Source organism: Delphinapterus leucas, chromosome 4 (genome assembly GCF_059928025.1).
Source record: "Delphinapterus leucas isolate spDelLeu-1000000601 "Yukka" chromosome 4, BTC_Dleu_Yukka2, whole genome shotgun sequence".
In the NCBI taxonomy this organism is placed as follows: domain Eukaryota; kingdom Metazoa; phylum Chordata; class Mammalia; order Artiodactyla; family Monodontidae; genus Delphinapterus; species Delphinapterus leucas.
Genome location: NC_143132.1, coordinates 138,947,715 through 138,969,117, shown reverse-complemented (window position 1 = coordinate 138,969,117; position 21,403 = coordinate 138,947,715). Strand labels below are relative to the sequence as shown.

Below are 21,403 nucleotides of genomic sequence, written 5' to 3'. Positions count from 1 at the left end.
TCACTGGCAACAGCCTTTCACATTCTTTTTGTTAATTTGCTGTGTTAAGACAAGGGAAGCATCTCTAAGCCATAGTGCGTTGTTCAAAAACATTTTTCTCAAGTAGACATTTTTGCCTGTATACACCAGAAAATGGGCTGATTAAGAAACAAACTGACTAGATACAGGCTGGAAGTCATGATTCTCAAAGCTCAATTTGCCCTAAGAAACTAGAAAAGCACTTATTGGCTCAACTGGCCAGCAAGGCCAAGCCAATAATACAGACCATCTGTCTCCTGTTTGCATCCCTAAATGGAGGTGTGTTTTTTCTTGCTATGCTGCTACTGTCACTGAGCTTTCTGGAAGAGTTAAAGCTAGATTGCAGGTGAGAACAATATTTCTGTGGCACCACACCCATTTCTTTGACATCTCGGTGTGAGACCAAACAGAAAAGTCAAGAGAAGCCTAAAAGGACGTGGGAATTGTATATGCCTCATGCTGCCTTTATGCCCAATTGTTTGTTTTTGTTTCCTCTCCAGTTAATGGGACCACAGGGTGGCTTAAGCTAAGAAACCACCTTCAGAAATAGCATTTCTCTGTAGCTGGAAACGTTTGACTTCTGCTGGGTTAGAGAAAGAATAAAAATCTGATTTTGTTGCTGTGTACTTTGTAGATTGTGAAATTGAAAAAGTAGACCTCGTGTTCCTCATGGATGGTTCGAATAGCATTCATCCAGATGACTTCAAGAAGATGAAGAAATTCTTGGCATCTGTCGTTCAAGACTTCGATGTCAGTGTCAACAGAGTGCGTATAGGAGCTGCCCAGTTCAGCCACACCTACCGGCCGGAGTTTCCACTGGGAACTTTCATCGGCAAAAAGGAGATCTCCTTTCAGATTGAAAACATCCAGCAGATCTTTGGATACACGCACATTGGCTCTGCTCTCCGGCAGGTAGGGCACTACTTCCAGCCGGACATGGGCAGCCGGATCAACACAGGTACCCCGCAGGTGCTGCTGGTCCTCACAGATGGCCAGTCCCAAGACGAAGTGGCTCAGGCCGCTGAAGAGCTGAGACACAGAGGGATCAACATTTACTCCGTGGGCATCGGGGATGTGGATGACCAGCAGCTCGTTCAGATCACCGGGACCGCCGATAAAAAACTGACAGTTCACAACTTTGATGAACTGAAAAAGGTCAAGAAGAGGATCGTTCGCAACATCTGTACCTCGGGGGGTGAGAGCAGTGAGTATTGAAAGTGTCCTTCGTGTTTGTTCCTTCCCTGGGGCTGGTGGGAAAACGTAGCTTTGTGCCTCCAGATTTCAAATTAAGCTTTTCACAGTTATCAAGTATTTTTTGTGACTTGTGGATTAAGAAACAGGATATTGGAGAGACTCTGTCCTTTTCTCTCCCCTTCTGCTGGGAGTACATGCCCCCTCTGTGAATGGGAATGCCTCAGCTTCAGAAGGTGTGAGGAGAAGGCCGTTGTTTACACTCTGGTTGGTTTCAGAGGCTAAGGAATGTGTCCCAAAGAAATGAACTATTTGACAGACTTGGGTTGCCTGGCAACCGGGCTGCCAAGTGCTGCCACAGGTAGGGAGGCAACATCTGTAGAGGTTTAGAGTTTTGTTATGAAACTTCACTGCGGAAGTTGGTAAATATCTTCTTAAAAATTAGCACATTTTGACATTTTTCCAATAGATGGAAAGAAAGGTCTTCAAGGATAAATAGCTTTTTCTATTTTTCTAAAAGTTCTGACTGGGTTAGCTGTGATTCTGTATAACTACCTGTGGATTATAACTAACCCTGGATTTCCACTTGGGAGAGGAAGGCTACGGGGTTGCTAAGAGGCAGCTCTGGAAATGGACAGTTAACTGGGCTGCAAATCCCCACTCCATGGCTATTTTTTCTTGGACAAGTGGCTTAACTTTTCTAAGTTTAAAATTTTCTCCTCTGTAAAATGTGAACGACAGAACACCTAGTTCAGAAGGTCACTGTGAAGATGAAATGAGAAAATGCATATGTAACGTTACTTTGAATAAACATGACACATGGGATGCCATTATAAAATCACTTCACTCTTGTCTACCATTGACCCATTCAGTTTATTCATGGGGGTCAGCTCTTCCCTTGCCCTCAGTCACTTTCAGGAAATAAGTGAACCTCTTCTTGGTGATGAATATGTCCATCCCCGTGGAACTATTCAAATTTCACGTGAAGGTTACTGCGTGAAGGTTACTGTGCTTTCCCTGCCACAGGCCACTCACCATGACAGAAGCGACTACACACGCTTGGCATTCTATCCATTGTTCCCAACCTCCCACTTCTGCCTCCTTCTCCCAGGCCCTGCCCTCTTCTTACTGACCATGGTTTCTGGCCTCTCCAGAATGGGCTGGGGAAGAGAGAGGAGCCAAAGAGATTCAGGAAAGTTCCTACTTGATGGCACTTTTCAGGACTTCGTTTTCTCAGTAGCCCATGTCTAAGCTAGGCCCATTCATGAATGTTTCAAAGACTTCCCCTCCTGCCCCCCACCCCCTCCACCCCTACCAAAGCACATTTGTCAGAGCATCACTGTCTCTCCACCATAGCTCCCCTGAGGATGGTGAGCATCTCTCAATTCCAGATGTTCCCTTATGCCTTTCTCAGCCACCGGGCATCTAGTGATGCCTCCAGCTTTATCTGCTGCCAGCTCTTTGCCCCTCCAGGTGGCCTTCTTGGATGGGAGGTCAGAGGAGCCCAACACAGCTCTTTCTTACATGCAGCCGTATCACCTCCATGGGAAACAATTACATGTCAATTTCCCCAGTAAATACTGGAAGTTCCAGCCCCCTGGTGTGGGTGCCTCTCCTTTGCAGAGAGCAGCGTGCCATCCTGTCTCATTCTTTAGAATTTCTAGGCTGTGTCATCTCCAAGTTACCTCTCAAATCTCCTCTCTCTTGACTTAAAGAGGACGTTACCTCCTCTCCTTGTGTGTGTGTGTGCTTGCGGGGAGAGACCTCATGGCACACCAACCATTGTCTCCAAAAGTGCTCCTCTAAACTCCAAGCTCAAACCTTTTATAAGACCCAGTGTGTGAGCCAAAGGTTAAGAGTCCTGTCATTTGTCAGGAATTATCACCTTTGTAAATCCCACTCTACTTTCCCCCCATGCTTTGGAATGTGCCTGGTGACCTCAGCCAAACCTTCCACATGACTTTCCTTTTTCACATGAAATACCCATTTCCAATTATTAGGCAGAAAATGATCCCAGAACCATCTAGTCTGTCCTAGAGAGGATGAAAGAAGACCATGTGGAAAGTCAAAACAGCAGTCATGAATGTATAAATAAATAAATAAATAAACAAATAAGGAAAATACCCTATAAAGGTAAACTTGAAGTGATTACTGTAGCAAACAAGAATGTATGAGGCCTTTGTAGCCAAGCCTGGGCTGAGGAATAATGAGGCTAGAATGATAAAGCTGATAAAGCTTCAAACGCCTGTGCAAACATAGCAGAGGATACTAGCTCCTCTTAAATGATAAACCCCCAAATCAAGGAAATCAGACAGTAGCTTGGTGTGTCTCAAAGCAAACCAGATTCAGAGCCTGAACATCCAGCTTTGCTTCTTATTAAAATATGCACCACTTTGGAGAGGTCACTCGCCTTTCTTTTCACATTTGTGCAGTTAAATCATCTCTGTTTCTCTGATTGTACTTAGGATTCAATTTATGGAAAAGGATGGTCAGCTGCATGGAGATATGAGGGAAGAATCAGTATTTCTTGTACATCTGTGTAGGGTCAAGCATTTTAAAGTGTTTTAAATGCATTATCTCATTAAACTCCCAAACCCTCTGTGGTTTGGTTTCATTCCCATTTATAAATGAGAAACTGGGGCTCTAAGGAATATTGGTAACCTGACCCAGATCATACAGGAGGCAACAAAGTAAGCAAATTTTGAAACCTAGGTCTGTCTGATTCCAACCCATTTGTGGGTTGTTAAATAAGCTGCCAGTTCTCTTGATATAATCGCTGTCTAGGTTATCTGATGCTTACATTATAAGTGATGTGCTTCAACAATTAATAGCTGAAACTTATCAAGACATCATGAGTTTATATCTCAAAAGCTGCTGCTCCCTAAGGAAGCCACTGACTGCTAAGCTGTCACTTCCAACAGCACAATCTAACACTTGTAACCTGCATGATCTGGCATCACTGGATACCCTGGAGGTGGTGAAATAAGGTCGTTCAGCATAGGAGCTCCAGACATGCCTGGATCTGATTCCCACGTGCGAGATCCACCATAATAACTATGAGACCTCAGGCCAGCTTCTCTAAGTCACAGCTTCCCCTTCTGCAAAATGAGAATTAGAAGCATTTCTACTTATTCTGTGTTTCATAAGGACACATGAGGAATGCATGGGAAGTGTGTATAAATGTTCAGCATGTCTTGGTAACTCTCACAGCGTATTACAGAGGGTATCTTGAAGTGATCTCATTAACACAGGTACATGGAGTGATGCAGTAGTTTAGTTCACAGAAGGACAATGTACCAAGAGTTCCTTGGTTTAGGAACTTTAGTAGTTTAGCAACATTTCAGAGCCATATTCCAATTTAATGCCTCAACATGCATCACATTCCCCTAAACAACTCCAAAGTCTGTTTTCTTATCTTCATCCATGCTTATTCTCCTGATTTTTTTGGAGTCTACCTATTCTGACCACCCAAAGGAGACCCCAGGCAGTTTTCAGGGTATGGACTTGCTGCCTTTTCTGGTGTGGAGCCGTGACTGGGTAGCAAAAAATCGAGAGTACCTCTCATCTTTTTCATCATCATGGAAGATGAGTCAAAAAGGAGATTCAGCAAAAGGCCAGTCTGATGAAGATGAAGTAGACACACCCTCAGGAATTGACTCAAGGAATGTGGGAAATATAAGGAAAAAGTAGATGGTCATTTCCAACTTTTCTTGACAAGAATCTCTTTATGTTCCTGTCTTAATAGCATTCTCTAGAAAGCAGAGCTTAAAGCACAGTTTATGTGCTAATACTCCAGTGGGAGTACAGTCCCAGGGAAGCAAGAGTGAGTGGAGGGAAGTGATACAGAAAAGAGAAAAGTACATACAAGATGTACATCACCAAGCTAGCTACAACTTTTGAGAAAGCATCACTGGTGCGTTGGTCCTGCAGAACATCACCCAGGGAAGCCTCAGAACCACTGCACAGACCAGCCTATCAGGGGAAATAAAGGCTGGTTATCTGCCGGTTCCTTCCTATCTACTGCCTCTCACTGGTCAGAGTTCACCCCATGGAGACTTACTCTCCCACCCTACTGCATCGTGCTATCAGCCCTTTGGAAAACCAGATACGGGGCCAGCAGTGCGTTGTATCTGTGGCTGAAGTAGTGGAAGGGGCCAGAGATCCCGTGAGTTTAGCTGGGTTGGACGTGGGCACCAGAGTCATTGAGGAACTACAGCAGTGAGAATGATGGAGGCCGTGTCAAAGCCTGCCCATCCCCCATAGTGTGGGAGACCCAGCGATGGCGGCTGCCAAGGCTCTCCAGTGGACAAATGTCCAACTCCTGAGTGTGTGTGTGCGCGGCCGGGACCGAGGGAGGGGGAGGGCAGAAGCAATCTGGGAGGTATATAAACTAGGTCTTCACCTAACTATATTTGCTAGATCGTTCTTTCTCTTTTTTCATCTAAGATATCCCCTTCTTTCAAATCTCCAAAGAAATTTTTCTCTTAACCCAGCTAGTAACAGTCAACAGCCCGACTTTGCCCTTTGCTCAAAAACTTTTGAGAAAAGGGAAAAAAATCTCAAAAATCTGTCTTCTAATCTTAAAAATATACCCTACCATCTTGACAGTATTTCTTTCTTTTCTTAAAAATTTTATTGAAGTATAGTTGCTTTACAATGTTGTGTTAATTTCTGCTATACAGCAAAGTGATTCAGTCATACATACATATATATATATATTCTTTTTCATATTCTTTTCCATTATGGTTTATTACAGGACATTAAATATAGTTCCGTGTGCTGTACAGTAGGTCCTTGTTGTTTATCTACTTTATATATAGTAGTTTGTATCTGCTAATCCAATTTATCCCTCCCCCATCCCGTTCCCCCTTTGGTAACCATAAGTTTGTTCTCTGTGTCTGTGAGTCTGTTTCATAAATATGTTCATTTGTTTGACAGTATTTCTTAATACTAAAAGTCTGCCATCATTAACTCCAATTAAGGACTTTCTTTATAAGTCAGATAATTAAAATCAGCTTTGGGGTTTAGCAGGAGACCATTACTGTCTAGTTCAATCCTTTTTTTTTTCTGTTCTTTTGTATTTTTATTTTGAAATATATAATCTTCTTATTTTTATAGACAAGAAAATTAATGCCCGGAGAGGTTAAGAGATTTGGCAGAAGTTATTTGGTAGTAACACAGAAGTGACCTGTACAGGACTAAAACTAAACTCTGCCTCCCCAATCCAGGGTTTCACACTGCTATTTGGCAAATTCTCAGAGTACTAGTTTACTTGTGTTTATCACCCTCTGTAGCCAGTCCCATGGATTACCTTCTTAATTTCCCTTGCATTTATTACCCCCTTTTGATTCCCACTCCTGTTATCCTATTGATAACTACAATCCTTCATTATTTCTCTTTGGAAATCCACTTTTAGCCTTTTTCCTAGCCCACTTCCAAAATCATCCCTGCCTCTTCAAAGGCCTCTTGAGTTGAGGGCAGATGTCCTGCAGAGTCTGCAAGGCCATTCCATGATTTGCATGGCCCACTCTCTCTAATTGTATGTAATTGTAGACATATGACTGCCACCTCTGGACTTGTTCCCCAAATTCCGTTCCTTTGATCACATTATCATGGACTCATTTGTCAATTTGAATTAGTTAAACAAACACCAGGAACTTGTTTACTAGAGTTTATAATCTCAGTAATCTAGACAAAAAGTTAAAACACTTTATTTTTAAAGGGGACAGTTCCCAGGAACACTCAATGACATTTTGGCATATTTGCCAATGTTTGTTTTTTCACAAGAGACTGTTTTCCTTGAAGGCAGTAATGTGTTTTGGTGAATGAATGGTTTTCTGTTCAGGGATTAAAGCAATGTTCATCCAAGAGTGAAACTTTCAATCTCAAAATAGAAATGAAAGGATATAGATTTAAGAGGAAGTTTGGAAGGGACATATTCGAGTGCTTCCTTCTGACTAGTTCCTTTCTTTTTATCTCACTTTCTGAGTATCGGAGAAGACATTTTCCAATTAAGTACAGTAAAATAAGAAAACTCACCTTTCAGATGTTTTGATGACTTTGATTTACCTTGAATGTCATGGTGAAAATTGATTATCAAATTAAGATTCTTCTCCCTCACCCAACTCTTTTATCATTAAAAGTGAATCAAGTTCCTGTCCCTTGTTTTAAGAACTGAAACTGTTGTTTTGGTTTCAAAGACTTGCAAATGCCCAACTGACCAGTGTGTCTGGAAGGCGGGCGTTTGTCTACACAACAAATATCTGAAAAACTGCCTTCTCTAAATAATGCAAATTAAACATCCCTATGCCTTATTTTATCAAGCAAGCTGTGTGTGTGTGGAATTTGCTGGAAAAGGTTGAAGTTTCTAGTCAACCTAAAAGCTCTTGAAAAAAGAGTGTATATGTCATAGGATTTTACCCTTCTCATTATCTTCCTGTTAGGAGGCTCAGCTTAAAATTTCAAGCCCTTGTAGTTTCTCCAGTGCTTAAATGTCTCTAGAGTTAATAAGGATGAGAGCAAAGCACTTTAAATGCAATGCTTCTCTAAGTATTTCTTAAACTCCAAAATAGCAGTGGCTTTGGCTTCCTGAGTGGCTGAGCTCTGGGCACAAAGCCATCTTTGACACGGTTGAATATGGGTAATTCGGTACCCAGTTTCTTCACTTGAAGGACTCCAACCAAGCAAGATCTCAAAGGGTCTCACAGAGTCTCTATTTTTCTTTCTACTTTTTCTTTTCTGAGTGGATGTTAGGAGACAAAAAGAGGAATCAAAGATTCTTTTCAGAAAGATAAATCATCAAAATCATTCCCTTAGGAGTCTTTTGTGATTTATTTTTTCTAAATTACTTTCTCTATTCAAATGTTTTATATATTTCCCTTATAATTATAATTTAATATTTGTTGAATGACCTCAGTTATAAATAGCATGATATGAATTTCCTATTTTAGACTGTTAACATTTCCACAACATATTTCAGCTATTTAAGGGACTACATAGCTTTCTCAAAGGACACAATGAAATCTTTCAGAACTTCATTATAGAATCATCTAGATTTTATAGATGCTAAAAAAGTAACACTTTAACAGCTTGTGAAAGAGTGATTCTGAGCCTCTTCCATTATTCACTCATGCTCTTTCATTTTTTCCAACTTTATAACTGGGACAGAAACAAGAATTCCAAGTCCCGTGATTCAGATATGACATCCAAGTCAAATAAAGCTATTTGTTAGTCTAATAAGATATGCTTTTCCCTTGAATCCTAGATTGCTTTGTGGACATTGTGGTGGGATTTGACATCTCAACTCAGCAGAATGGGCAGAATTTGCTTGAAGGTCAGTCTTGGATGGAAACTTACCTTCAAGACATCTTACATGCCATCAGGTCCCTCAGTGGGGTAAGCTGTGAGGTGGGCACGGAGACTCAGGTTAGTGTGGCTTTTCAAGTGACCAATGCCATGGAAAAATATTCCCCCAAGTTTGAGATCTACAGTGAAAGCATACTGAACAGCTTGAAGGATGTAACAGTTAAAAGACCATCTCTTCTCAACGCAAACCTCTTGAGTTCTCTGTGGGGTGCATTTCAGAATAAATCAGCTGCTCGGGGAAAGGTAACTTAGTTTTATTTTATTTATTGGTCTTTGGTGCAATGACTTCCTTTTTACTCATTTTTCTTTTTTGAATACTTTCTTAGGTGGTTCTCTTATTTTCAGATGGATTGGATGATGATGTTGAAAAACTTGAACAAAAATCTGATGAACTTAGAAAAGAAGGTACCAAGCATGGGGAGGACTGGGAAAGGAGTGTTGATGAACTTTATAATCTCAAAACTCATTTCTAACTCTTACATTTCCAAACACTCAAATAGCACTGAATTTGCCAGCCTCTCCACTCTGGATGCACTTGGCAGAGCAAATGAGCTCTCACAGCATTTTGGCACCTACGTTTTCCTCTCCCCATATGAAACAGCACTGAATACGGTGTCCTATCCTTTCTCTCATATTACTTTATTTCTTCTTCCTAAGCTTTCCTGGAGGATGTTCCTGTCTCCCTTGCCCCGCATTATCTAATATTGCTATGTCTTTAGTGTCAGCAGAAGTGAACCACGTATATTTCTCCTTGACTAAGGAATGGGAGAGTTGGATTATTTTCTTCTAACACTCTTAAAGTTTCCAGAGTTACAAGCAGTGTTGGACAAGTTTACTCATGTTTCGGGATTTCATAATCAGTTCCTTCCTTCAGATAACAGATGGACCAACTATGGTGTTTATGAGTTTGTAAAGCTCTGGCACCAGGCTTTCGACTTTAGAAACCAATGCCTATTCTGACTCATTGTCAGTTCATACTAAAATATGGATCAGTGGAAGAAAAATGCATTCACATGTTCCATTTTGACTGAAAATAGAAATACTTATAAGTGGATGTAATTGGTACTCCACCCAGACCCCTTTACAGACAGGTTCCCCCATCCTCCAGCTGCTAACACATTACCCACAGGTTCCCCTTTCTCTGAAGAACTGCCCTTTGCCAGTGGGAGCCACCTTACCTGGAATGTTACTCCCCATCCCACACCTGGGCAGCAGGTAGAGTTCAGAGACTTGGACCTTTGCCTCAAAGTGGCGCCAGTTTTGTAGTGTAACTCATGCTCCAGAGTTCCCAAGGGATCAGCTTGACGCTAGATGTTAGCTGAAACACTGTCTTGCTCAGATCCTTCCCCAGTCCTACCCTGCTTACCTTTGTCCCCTTCTTTCAGAGAGTGCTTCCTCAATAAATTGTGTTTGTCCAAATTGCTATCTCAGGCTCTGCTTTTAGGGAATTTAGCCTAAGACATCTGTCTCCCAGGTTAACTATTAGAGGCTGATTAGATTTTGTCTTTTCTGTCTGGTTCTCTTTCCTCCATCTTAAACAAATTGCTGAATTCACAACTGAAGAGTAAGAATTTTTATTTTATTTACTAAATCTGCTTCCCTTTATTCTGTCAAGTCTTGGCCTTTTTTCCTGATCTGAGGTGGAGATGTTAATGAAGACTGAGAACGGGACCCTAGAGTGGGTGGGTAGGGTTTTCTCAATTTCAGCTTTTCTTTTGTGGGGGAAAGATGTTTCTCTTACAGACAACATCAGAGTTTTCTCCAGGAAGTTTCTCTCGGAACACCCAGATTTCTAAGACCAATTTTCTTTCTTCCAACTCCCAAGGAAAAACTAGTAAATGAGTTTCAACTTCAGAAGGTAGATTTTGAATATCCTCAGAAATTTAGAATCTTTTTTTCAATATTCAAAAATCAATTATATTTCCAAATGCTAACGAAAAACTGGAAAACAAAATTTAAAAAGCCATTTACAATGTACACACAACGTGAAATACTGAGGTATACATTTAACAAAATATAGTTGTTTGTTTGCTGAAATTACTAAGCAATGATATAAAGACTCAATATGGTTAAATTTCAATTTTCTCCAAACAAATCTATAGATTTAGTTAACTCGCAGTCAAAATCATAGCAGGATATTTGTTGATCTAGAAAAGCTGGTTCAAAATGTATGTGGAAATGCAAAGGAGCCAAAATAGCCGAAACAACTTTGAAAAAGAGGCAAAAGTTGGAGGACTCACACTAGCTACAATCTTTGAATGGGAAAGATAAAGGGGTGGGGGCCATAATGTTCTTTGAAAAGTGTCGAATGTCTCTCAATAGGAACAAAGAGCACCTCTGGCTCTGGCTTCCCTTATCTAAATATAGACGATTTCAGTTGATGCTGGGCCCTATGATCTGTTAACCCAGGAGATCCTCTCTAACTTGAGGCCCAGAATCTATACATGTAAACTGTGCCATCACCGTGGAACAAGAGGAGACCAGGAGAAAAGTATCCTCAATGATGGATATCACTTTAATCCATGCGGATTGGGGTATGAACCAGTTTCTTCATTTTAAAAAATCCAGTACTCTAGAATCTTCTCAGTGATTCTTTATTCTCCCAATTTTTGAAATCTTTTCTTTCTTAATTCATTTTTTAGGAATTGAAGATACTATTTAGGATCATATGACTCATGTACTGGATGAGTCTGAAAGGATCAAGTCCTCCATCCTGAGAAAAGCAGTTACAAATTATAGTTATATGCATATTTTCTGCAAATAAACAATCCCATGGTTCTCATAACTCTTATTAAACTTTTACATTTCCTGGAACTTATAAGAAAAATCAGATGTGAGATCTTTTTCCCTTATAGATAGACCCACTGGCATGCCTTCTTTTCATCATTAAACGTCAGTTGATGAACTCAGCATTCTTCATTGCCTCTCCCAGCCCTCATCGCCCTTCTCCCCATCCTTCTCACTCTTGGAAGAGTGACAAGCTGTCTTTGTTTGCTTGAGACAAGTCAGAGACTGTCAGCACTAAAACCAGGAAAGTTCGGGCCAACCAGGACAAGTTGGTCACCTTACTCTTTGGTGATTCTTCCTTTATTCCACTTCAGCAACCACACTGTTTGCATCTCTTAGAACTTGAGCCTCCCACTCTGTCCCTGAAACTGTGTTCTCTTCATTCTCCTCTTCCTCTCAGAATCATACTTCTATCATATAAGAACGCACTCTTAACTCTGCCAAGCCCTTGAACATTCTTTATCTATTCTGAGCCATTGGTTTTTAGGTCCCATCCAAAGAATTCTTCACCTATCCCTAATAAAATGAGAAAAGTTATGCCAATATAGTCATGTTTTCATAAAACTAAATTTATTCAACTTTAGGACTGCTCTTTATGATTATGTCCTTGGTACATTTTTGTTATTAAAATGCACTCTGAGTGTAGGCTTTGGAGTCAGGCTGTCTGGGGTAAACCTTTGCTTGTTTGTAAAATAGAGCTGTAATCGCACTTACCTATAACGTTGTGCTTGTATCTTACAAATAAGATAATGCATGTAAAGCACTTAGGCAACTTCCAGGCACATAGTAATTATTAATAAATGAGAGCACAGTTGTTGCCATGGTTACCTCCACCCTAATGATTGCCAGGTTTATTACTATCATCATTTAATGTCCTTACTTTGCAAAATAAGTCAACCTTTTGTTAGTCTCTAAAAGTTTTATTTGAAGTATTCTATAAACTTCCAAGCCTATGAGCCACAGCTCTGGTTGCTTATATGACATTTGTTCCTGATTGCCTGACAAGGGGTCCTTTACTGTCTCTTGTACCTATAATTCCAACTGGATTGTCATTTAGAGCTATGCTTCTCAAACTTTAATGTGCATATGAATCACCTGGGGATTTTATTAAAATACAGATTCTGATTCTGTGGGTCTAGAGTGGGGCCTGAGATTCTGCACTTCTGATGAGCTTCTGGGTGAAGGCAGTGCTGCTGCTCCAAGGATCTCCCCTTCAAGTGGCAAAAATTTAGAACACTCCCTTTCTTGACATATGAATTCCTCTGTGCTTTAGCATGCTCTATGGACTCTTCATTATTATTTTATTATTATTGAAGTATAGTTGATTTACAATGTGTTAGTCTCTGGTGTACAGCAAAGTGATTTAGATATATATAGATATATTCTTTTTCAGATTCTTTTCCGTCATGGTTTATTACAGGATATTGGATATAATTCCCTGTGCTATACAGTAGGACCTTAATGTTTATCTATTTTATATATAGAAGTTTTTAATCTGTTAATCCCAAACTCCTAATTTATCCCTCCCCCACACCCTTTCCCTTTTGGTAACCATAAATTTGTTTTCTATGTCTGCGAGTCTGTTTCTGTTTTGTAAATAAGTTCATTTGTATCATATTTTAGATTCCACATATAAGTGATAGCATATGGTATTTGTCTTTCTCTTTCTGACTTCACTTAGTATGATAATCTCTAGGTCCATCCATGTTGCTGCAAATGGCATTACTTCATTCTTTTTTGTGGCTGAATAATATTCCATTGTGTGTGTGTGTGTGTGTGTATGTGTGTGTATATATATGTACCACATCTTCTTTATATCCATTCATCTGTTGATGGACATTTACTTCCATGCTTCCATGTCTTGGCTATTGTGAATAGTGCTGCTATGAACATTGGGGTGCATGTATCTTTTTGAATTAGAGTTTTCTCCAGAAATATGCCAAGGAGTGGGATTGTTGGATCATATGTTAGCTCTATTTTTAGTATTTTGAGGAAACTCCATATTGTTTTCCATAGTGGCTGCATCAATGTACATTCCAACCAACACTGTAGGAGGGTTCCCTTTTCTCTGTGGACTCTTTTAAACTCACTATCTTACTTCATATCATCAGAGAACTCAAGGATCTGTTATAATTTATTATATAAATTATTCTCCAATTTAGTTTATTTTGAAAAATGGAATTCCTTTTGTTCTCTGGTGATGGTCTTGTCACTTGACAGTTTTACAGTGTGTGGTTGGGGGAAGTGGACAGTAAAATGAGTGTTCCTCTTGCAACTGGTTTCCTGGAATAACAACTTAGATACTTATGCAAAAAGATTAAAGTAACCAAAGTCCCCTCACCTGGAGAATTGTCAACTGTGTTGGCTAGGCCTGAATGCCCTCATCACAGTTGCTCTGGATGGAGCCACCAATTCCAATGACCTGGCTGACCTTCTCTACATTGAATTTGGGAAAGGATTTGAATACAGGACACAGCTCACTCTTGGGATGAGGGATCTTGGGAGCCGACTGTCAAAGCACCTGGTAAGTTATTCAGAAAAAGCTGGTGAGTTTAAACTTTCTATTTGTTTTGTATATAGGCTTCATATTTAGGCTTACGAATTTGAACTAATTTTGTTCATTTGGGAGTGAAGTCAGGCTTTTCTGATTTCGTGCAAAGCCCAAATAAGAGGGTGTTTTGAAAGAAATGTAATATAGTAGACAGATGTCAAAGCATGTTTCTTTTTGTTGTTGTTATTTATTTATTTATTGAAATATAGTTTATTTACAATGTTGTATTAATTTCAGGTTACAGCAAAGTGATTCAGTTTTATATATATATATATATATATATATATATATATATATTCTTTTCAGATTCTTTTCCATTATAGGTTATTACAAAGTATTGAGTATAGTTCCCTGTGCTATACAGTAGGTCCTTGTTGGTTATCTATTTTATATATAGTATGTATATGTTAATCTCAAACTCATAATTTATCCTCCCCCCCCCACTTTCCCCTTTGGTAACCATAAGTTGGTTTCCTATGTCTGAAAGCATGTTTAATTTATATGCTTGGCAAAAAAAAAAAAAAGAAGAAGAAACTAAATAGCACCTACAGTCCTGCCCAAATTACAGGCAATAAACATAAGCGCCCAAGAGTGTCTGACCAGTAGGGGTGACTCGGCTGCTCCCTCAGCCAGCCAGTTTTCACATCCCTTGCAGATCCTAAGTGCCATGACTCACCACACTGAATATCATTCTTCTGTTTAAGATGTGTGTTTTCTATATAAAATAGATACCTAATAAGAGCCTGCTGTATAGCACAGGGAACTCTACTCTAAAGATTCTTTTCTATGGGAAAAGAATCTTAAAAGGAATGGATATATGTATATGTATAACTGATTCACTTTGCTGTACACCTGAAACTAACACAACATTGTAAATCAACTATACTCCAATAAAAATTAAAAAAAAAAAAAAGATGTGTGTTTTCTCTGCAACATGACCTGTGAATGAGAGCCAAATCCATTGAGAGTTCAACTAAGAAAAGAGCATCTCATCCAATCTTGGAAGAAAAACTAGTGATGTGATGACAGACCTCCTATGATGTACTTTAGAATGAAAAGTTTTTTAAAGGTTGTCTTGACTGACAGAGATTTTTGCTTTATGATCTATTTTTAGAACCTAACACCTAGATAAGATGCATCGCAATCCTATTTCTTTCAGAAACATACAAGAATTCAACTAGCTTGGTGAAATATTACCAAGATATCTAGCACTACTTTCACCTTTAATGAATGGCTGATAATTTGTAATTTGCTTATAATTTATAAAATCTGTAATCAGCATATCAAGATACTTTCCAATAAGGTTCTAGCTCCTGCTACTTTCTGCCTATAGAGTTTGTATATAGATATATGACAGTGTGTTCAGTGTAGTAATTATGTAAAAATAATTACTTAGAGAATATGGAATTTTTGTTGTAATTCCTTTCTACATGGGAAGACGGTGTCTACTTTACAAAAAAATTTTTGTGTCTACTACTCTTTGAAATGTGTAATTTCAAATTGGTAATCCATAGAGGGAGGAAGTTATTCTTCAAACAAGCCTATCACTTTTTAGATATCACATAAATGCAACACTGTATAAGAAAATTTTAATTTTAGAAATAGCCAGTTTTAATGTTAATAGTAAAAGAGTTGATGCTGTAGGATTTTAGTGATGCAAAGAAAATTGATATCATCTAACATGAAATCACAGAATCCATTTTGTTGTTGTTATTTGGTTTCACACATTTAAAATTTTATTGGGTTTTCAGGGGAAAAAAACAGAGAGTTTTCTAATGTCAGAAAAGAAACGTTATATAGTAAGAAACAATTAAAGAGGGGAAGTTGCTAAGTGATTATAACAAAAGATTTTCATTTTTCATCACACTAGAATTTTGATAGGAAACTTCTCAGCACAAAGATTGATTCTACCCCACTAAGGCAAAGCATAGTATTTATTGCAAGCAGAATTTTCATAAAAATAAATCTTGTGGGTTAATTGTAAAAATGCAATGGAATATGTCCATTTTTTAGGGGATGACTAACTAGGTGCAGGATGAAATTCACTCAAATTTTTTTGCCAAAAAAACATTTTGTTTTGGCCAGACTATAAAATGTGACCAGAGTATAAAATCTCTTCACGTGCCCACCCTCTACAGCAAGTGCTTCTGAAATGTTGGACATGTAATTGGTGTCTTTGAAATCCTGTCCCACACAAACTGTTCTGGAAGTGTTGATCATTGAACTCCATGCCAAGCAGTGTGACATTGGACACTGTTTATATCCTCCGGCATACAAAGATCTCATAAAACAGGAAAAGGAGAAAACAGCATGTATTCATTCTATTGAACAAAATATTAGGGGCAGAATTATATAGGGTAATTAACAATACAATGGTCAGTGCTGGGATGGTGTGGGCACAGGAGATCTCATTAATAAATCAGTGTGCAATGAATTGGCCGTGGCTAAACTGATGCCTTTTTGAGAACACAAAACGTCTTTGAGTTGCTTCTGAATTCCTCGTATGGTGCAGATCACAGAAGGAAAGATGGAAGGTAAAGAATGTCTCCTGCATCCTCTCCAGAGCACTGTCACTTGAGTGGTGAACAGGCTTCTCAAATCACATCCCTGAGCTTGTGTGGTGTGTGATTTTGGGAAGCGATGCCACCAAATATAATGTATTCCTACCTTCCCCAAGGTCAGTGTTGCAGAAAGGACATGCTGCTGTTTATTCTGCAAGTGCATTGGAGGAGATGGCACAGTGGGAGACCCTGGACCAGCAGGGAAAGAGGTGATTTTAGTTACGATCATGGCTTACTTTATTTGAATACAATGTTTTTCAGACCCAAGTTTAGGTAGAAATAAGGGATGTTTTTAGCTTCTAGGTAGAAGCTCCTCTTCTTATATGTCATACTCCTCTTCTTATATGTCAAATTAGATAGCTTTTTCTTGGCTTTCTAAATTGAATACTTTAAAAAACCTTTCTATACAAGTATCAAGAGAAAAACTGCAGAGATCATTGATTATCCCGTGTTCTGGCAGTGATGACCATGATGCAGAAAAATAAACTGTGATCTCTCATGTTGAATAATGAAAACCTCCTGAATACTGACGAGTTATTTCAATTTCCACTTTTAATGGAAGCAGAGGAATTTAAATAAAGTAGGGAAGAGGTTGTACAGTCTGCTGAAAAGCTAGATCAGATCACCCTGTCATAGCAAGAGACACTAAGATGTTTCATTCAGCTCTAGCCAGACCAAAATGTTGCCAAGTAAAACAGGCCAAGCATAAAAACAATAACTAACAACAGATTCGTGTATGTAAAAATATGATTTGGGGCTTGAGGAAATGTTCAAATATGTATAAAAATACTATGGGTATGTTTAACAATTTCAATACTGCTTATTTACATGTGTGTTTGATTTTTGAATAATTTATAGATAGCACTATAAGTTTCAAATCACCATGGCTGTCTCTCTGAAGAAAGTTTTTGGGCTAATTATTTCCTGAATGCTTTGATTTCATGTAAAGAGAATGACAGAATTTTAAAATTATTTATTTATTTAATATTTATTTATTTATTTCGTTGCTCCGGGTCTTATTTGCAGCAGGTGGGCCCCTTAGCTGTGGCATGCGGACTCTTAGTTGCGACATGCATGTGGGATCTAGTTCCCTGACCAGGGATCAAACCCGGGTCCCCCTGCATTGGGAGCACACCATCTTACCCATTGCACCAACAGGGAAGTCCCAAGAATGGTAGAATTTTTTTAAAACAGGTCTCAGTAAAAAACAATGGAAAGAAATGTGTGTGGTCTATTTTATGTGTAGCATAAATCCTCAAAAAGAACTTTTTAATGAAAAGAGGATAATTCTAGTCTGTCAGAAGCAACTATAGCTGTATTCATTTGAATGCTTGTCTAGAAAAAAAACTCCAGCTCTATATATAACACCTGAGAGAGTTATGGAAAATATTATGATTCACACACACACGCACACACACACACACACACACACACAGACACACACACCTTTGAGTTATCTGGATACTTGTCTCAAAATTCCATTTATTTTTATGTGTATAAATGCAGCTTAGGTTATGGAGGGGGAACTGTTTTTTTCAAAATCATACTATTCTACATAAAGTAAAACTGTAAAGTTGAAGAATTTTGCTTGATTACCTCTGGGTTTTGGTCTATGGAGTGCTAATGTATCCTTCCTTTCCTTATTTCCAGGGACCCCCAGGTTTTAAAGGCAGTGAAGGCTACCTGGGAGAGGAGGGCATTGCTGTAAGTCAAGGTTTTTTCCAGCTCCATTTATTCCTAAAAACATATCTGTAATATGAAATCTTTGTGTCAATTCAGAAGGAAGCAAGAAAAGTCAAGTTCTAAGGATTCGTAGGCAAAGTCTGAGGTCTTTCCTAATCTTCATCAGGCTTCTGGTGGTCACAAGTGTTTTATTAACCTACTGTCTCCTCTTTGACTATCCACCAACATTGTATAATAAACTCAATGCAAAAGTTATCTTTTTCACTGAGGGAGTCAAATCACTGCCATTTCCCCCTTTCTGATCCATTTTGCTTGCGTAAACCAACTCACCACACTGCTTGTCAAAGACTTCGCCCTTTCTTGCATCTGTTCATCCATCTATCTTTCCTTCTTTCCTTCCTTCCTTCCATCCATCCATCCATTTAACAAGTGTATATTAAGTATCTTACAATTTACCACATTACTTATCAAAGACCTCACTCATAAATGCACTCATCATTCATTTAACAAATATATATTAAGATGCCTTACCATGTGCCAGGCCCTAGAAATAAAAGTAAAGAAAGAGAAGAAAAACTGTGGCTCCTATCTCAGGTAATTTCCAGAGTAGTGGAAAGGCAAATGAGACAACAGTAGTTCCAGTCCTTATACACAAGGACTCTACTAGAGGTATAATGCGATGCAGTGTGATAGAGTGTGGCCGTGCAAATACCTAACAGAGTCAGGTAACAGCCCTGGTGACAGTTAGGGCTTGGGAGAGGAAGACTGTAGACAGGGGTTGATGGTTGGGCAGGCATCTGAAGCACAGATAGAACTTTCTCTAGGCAAAGTTTGTGGGAAGAACATTCTACTACAGGGAGAATAGTGTGATCAAGTGTGTGTAACTGAGAACTGTGTATTTGCAGAATAACATATGGTCAACATGGCCAGAGCCCAGGACCATGAGAGGAGGTTGTATGGCAAGCAAGACCCAGAGTACTGGGTGTCTTGAATACCCTGTGGAAGACTTAGAAGGTGTCTTCCAATTGATGGGCATAATTCAATGATGTTAAGCACAGGACTAAAAATGGTTAGGGTATGGGTTTAGAAAGCATGATCAGGCAACATCACGGAGGATGATAAGGTAAGGATTACAGGTAGAAGTCTTGCAGTAGTAGGTGCAAGACAAAGAGGTCCCAATCTTAGTTTAGGGCAGTATGAATAGATATGTTAAGGAGGTTGAGTGGACGCAACTTGGTGACGACTTGGAGAGAGAGATGCTGAGGATGACATCTTTGTTTCCGGCTCACAAGACTGCACAGACTGGTGGGGTTACCAAGACAAGGATTGCAGGAGCAGTTCTTGGTTTAAGGGAGAAAGAGAGAAGGGAGATGGAATTTGGTCTAAAAATCTGCCTCTTGCTTAGACCATACCTAGAGCATCCTGTTCTGATGTCTCACCAATTATTCATTATCTGTTCCTGGAATATCTCCTGAAACCTTGAGAATGCATTTTAGCAGCCAGTTGTTTGCATGTCTGTTTTATTTAGATACTACCCCACCCTGGGAAGTATCCAGGTGGGATCCAACACAAACAGCTGTCATCAGAGTGGCTCTGATTCACTTGCATTCTCAGTTTTTATAAGCATGAATTCTGGGTTGTAAACCATGAGTAGTTGCAAATTTTTTTTCCAACACAAAAGCTGTCAAATCTCCAAGACAGATTCCAGATGACAATAGAAAAAGCTTACCTGAATATGTGCTCTTTCTCAGGGGGAAAGAGGAGCCACCGGACCAATGGGAGAGCAAGGTACTAAAGGATGCTATGGTGCCAAAGGTCCTAAGGTAAGGGTCACGTAAGACACTGTGAAGTCTTCCCAACATTAATTTCTTCTTCCTACGCTAACCCCTACTGTCATTTCTATTTTCAGGGAAACAGGGGACTAAATGGACAGGAGGTATCGTACCAAATATCATTTATCTTCCCATCTGTTATCTAGAAATGTTTTTATTTTTGAGATGATTGACCAGTAGATTGCACAAATGAAGTTTCTGTTGACCTTTCTTTTTTATTGCTAACCATTTCATTTTGTTTACTCTTGCCTTTTATTGCAGGCAATGTATATTATTTGTTGAGTTTCTGTGACTCAGTAATCTTGGATAGAACCCAGGGCCCCCAAAGAGCCTGTATATGGAACACAAAATTAGACTTTTTGTTTGGTGTCTGGCTTCTTTCCACATAAATGCAATGCACTCTATTCTGATCGCATCTGTCTTTTCAGGGAGAAGTTGGGGAAAGTGGAATTGATGGGTTAAGTGGAGAACAGGTAGAGCCTTCTCTTTGTACCATGAAAACCATTCTGAGCTATTTCTCACTAAGAAAATGGGAATTTGAGTTTATTCTTCTCTGTCTTTAGGGTGAAAATGGTCTTCCAGGAGCAAAAGGAGAAAAAGGAGATGAAGGAGCCCAGGTAGGTATTCAATAAAGGGACAATGTGAAAACTGTGCTGGGAATTAAAGGTGTGATTGACAGTAAAACAGCTACCCCAGGTATATCAGTCAGCTAGGGCCACAAAATTGCTTTGTGATGATCACAAGACCTCAATCACATGCAACAGTAAACATTTATTTATTTTGTGTCTGAGAAGCTCAGCTGATCAAGGCTGAGTATGGCTGACCTTCGCTCATGTGTCTCTAGGTTGGCTGGGGGCTTTGTTTCACTTGTCTCTTATCCTCTTTCTGGGACTGGAGAGCTGCCTGGCCATGTTGACCATGACCTTTTCATGGCTGTGGCAGAAGAACAAGGGAGCAAGTAGAAACACACAAGCTCTCTCAAGGCTTCTTGGGGCCTAGGCTTGGAGCTCTCATGGCGACATTTGCATCTCTTTCTGTTGGCCAGATCAAGTCACAGCCAAACTCAGGGGTAGGGAATCTTACCCCACCACAGTTGGAAGGCACTGTAGAGTTTCACGGCAAAGGGAATAGATACAGAGAAGAGTGAAGAACTGGGGGTAATCTTGAAAAGAAGCTACCATACTAAGAACAGTCACAGGGTGTTTGTGAGAGCCTTGGGATCGGCAGCGCTCTGAAGGTGTCTGTCACCCCTTTCCATCTGGAACAAATCCCAGCAGCAGCCATACTTCCACCGTCCACTTTATCTGTCTTGAGAGTGTGAACAGCTGAGTCAAGAACCCACTTTCTAGCTGATGCAACCCCTTTGGGGAAAATGGATAATCTCTCTGAATCTCAGCTGCCTCATCAAAAGAAAG

General features: G+C 39.5%; 1 protein-coding gene across 1 annotated transcript in view; it reads left to right on the top strand.

Moving 5' to 3' along the window:
* LOC111168165 (collagen alpha-6(VI) chain) overlaps nucleotides 1–21,403 on the top strand; it is a 111,781-nt gene that overhangs the window by 13,957 nt on the left and 76,421 nt on the right. The window contains exons 7-16 of the mRNA XM_089911159.1: nucleotides 653–1,222; nucleotides 8,474–8,817; nucleotides 8,901–8,979; nucleotides 13,731–13,885; nucleotides 16,590–16,682; nucleotides 18,124–18,177; nucleotides 19,908–19,979; nucleotides 20,066–20,092; nucleotides 20,417–20,461; nucleotides 20,552–20,605. Of these exons, the coding sequence (XP_089767285.1) occupies nucleotides 653–1,222; nucleotides 8,474–8,817; nucleotides 8,901–8,979; nucleotides 13,731–13,885; nucleotides 16,590–16,682; nucleotides 18,124–18,177; nucleotides 19,908–19,979; nucleotides 20,066–20,092; nucleotides 20,417–20,461; nucleotides 20,552–20,605 (1,493 nt within the window). The remainder of the gene's footprint in view (nucleotides 1–652; nucleotides 1,223–8,473; nucleotides 8,818–8,900; nucleotides 8,980–13,730; nucleotides 13,886–16,589; nucleotides 16,683–18,123; nucleotides 18,178–19,907; nucleotides 19,980–20,065; nucleotides 20,093–20,416; nucleotides 20,462–20,551; nucleotides 20,606–21,403) is intronic.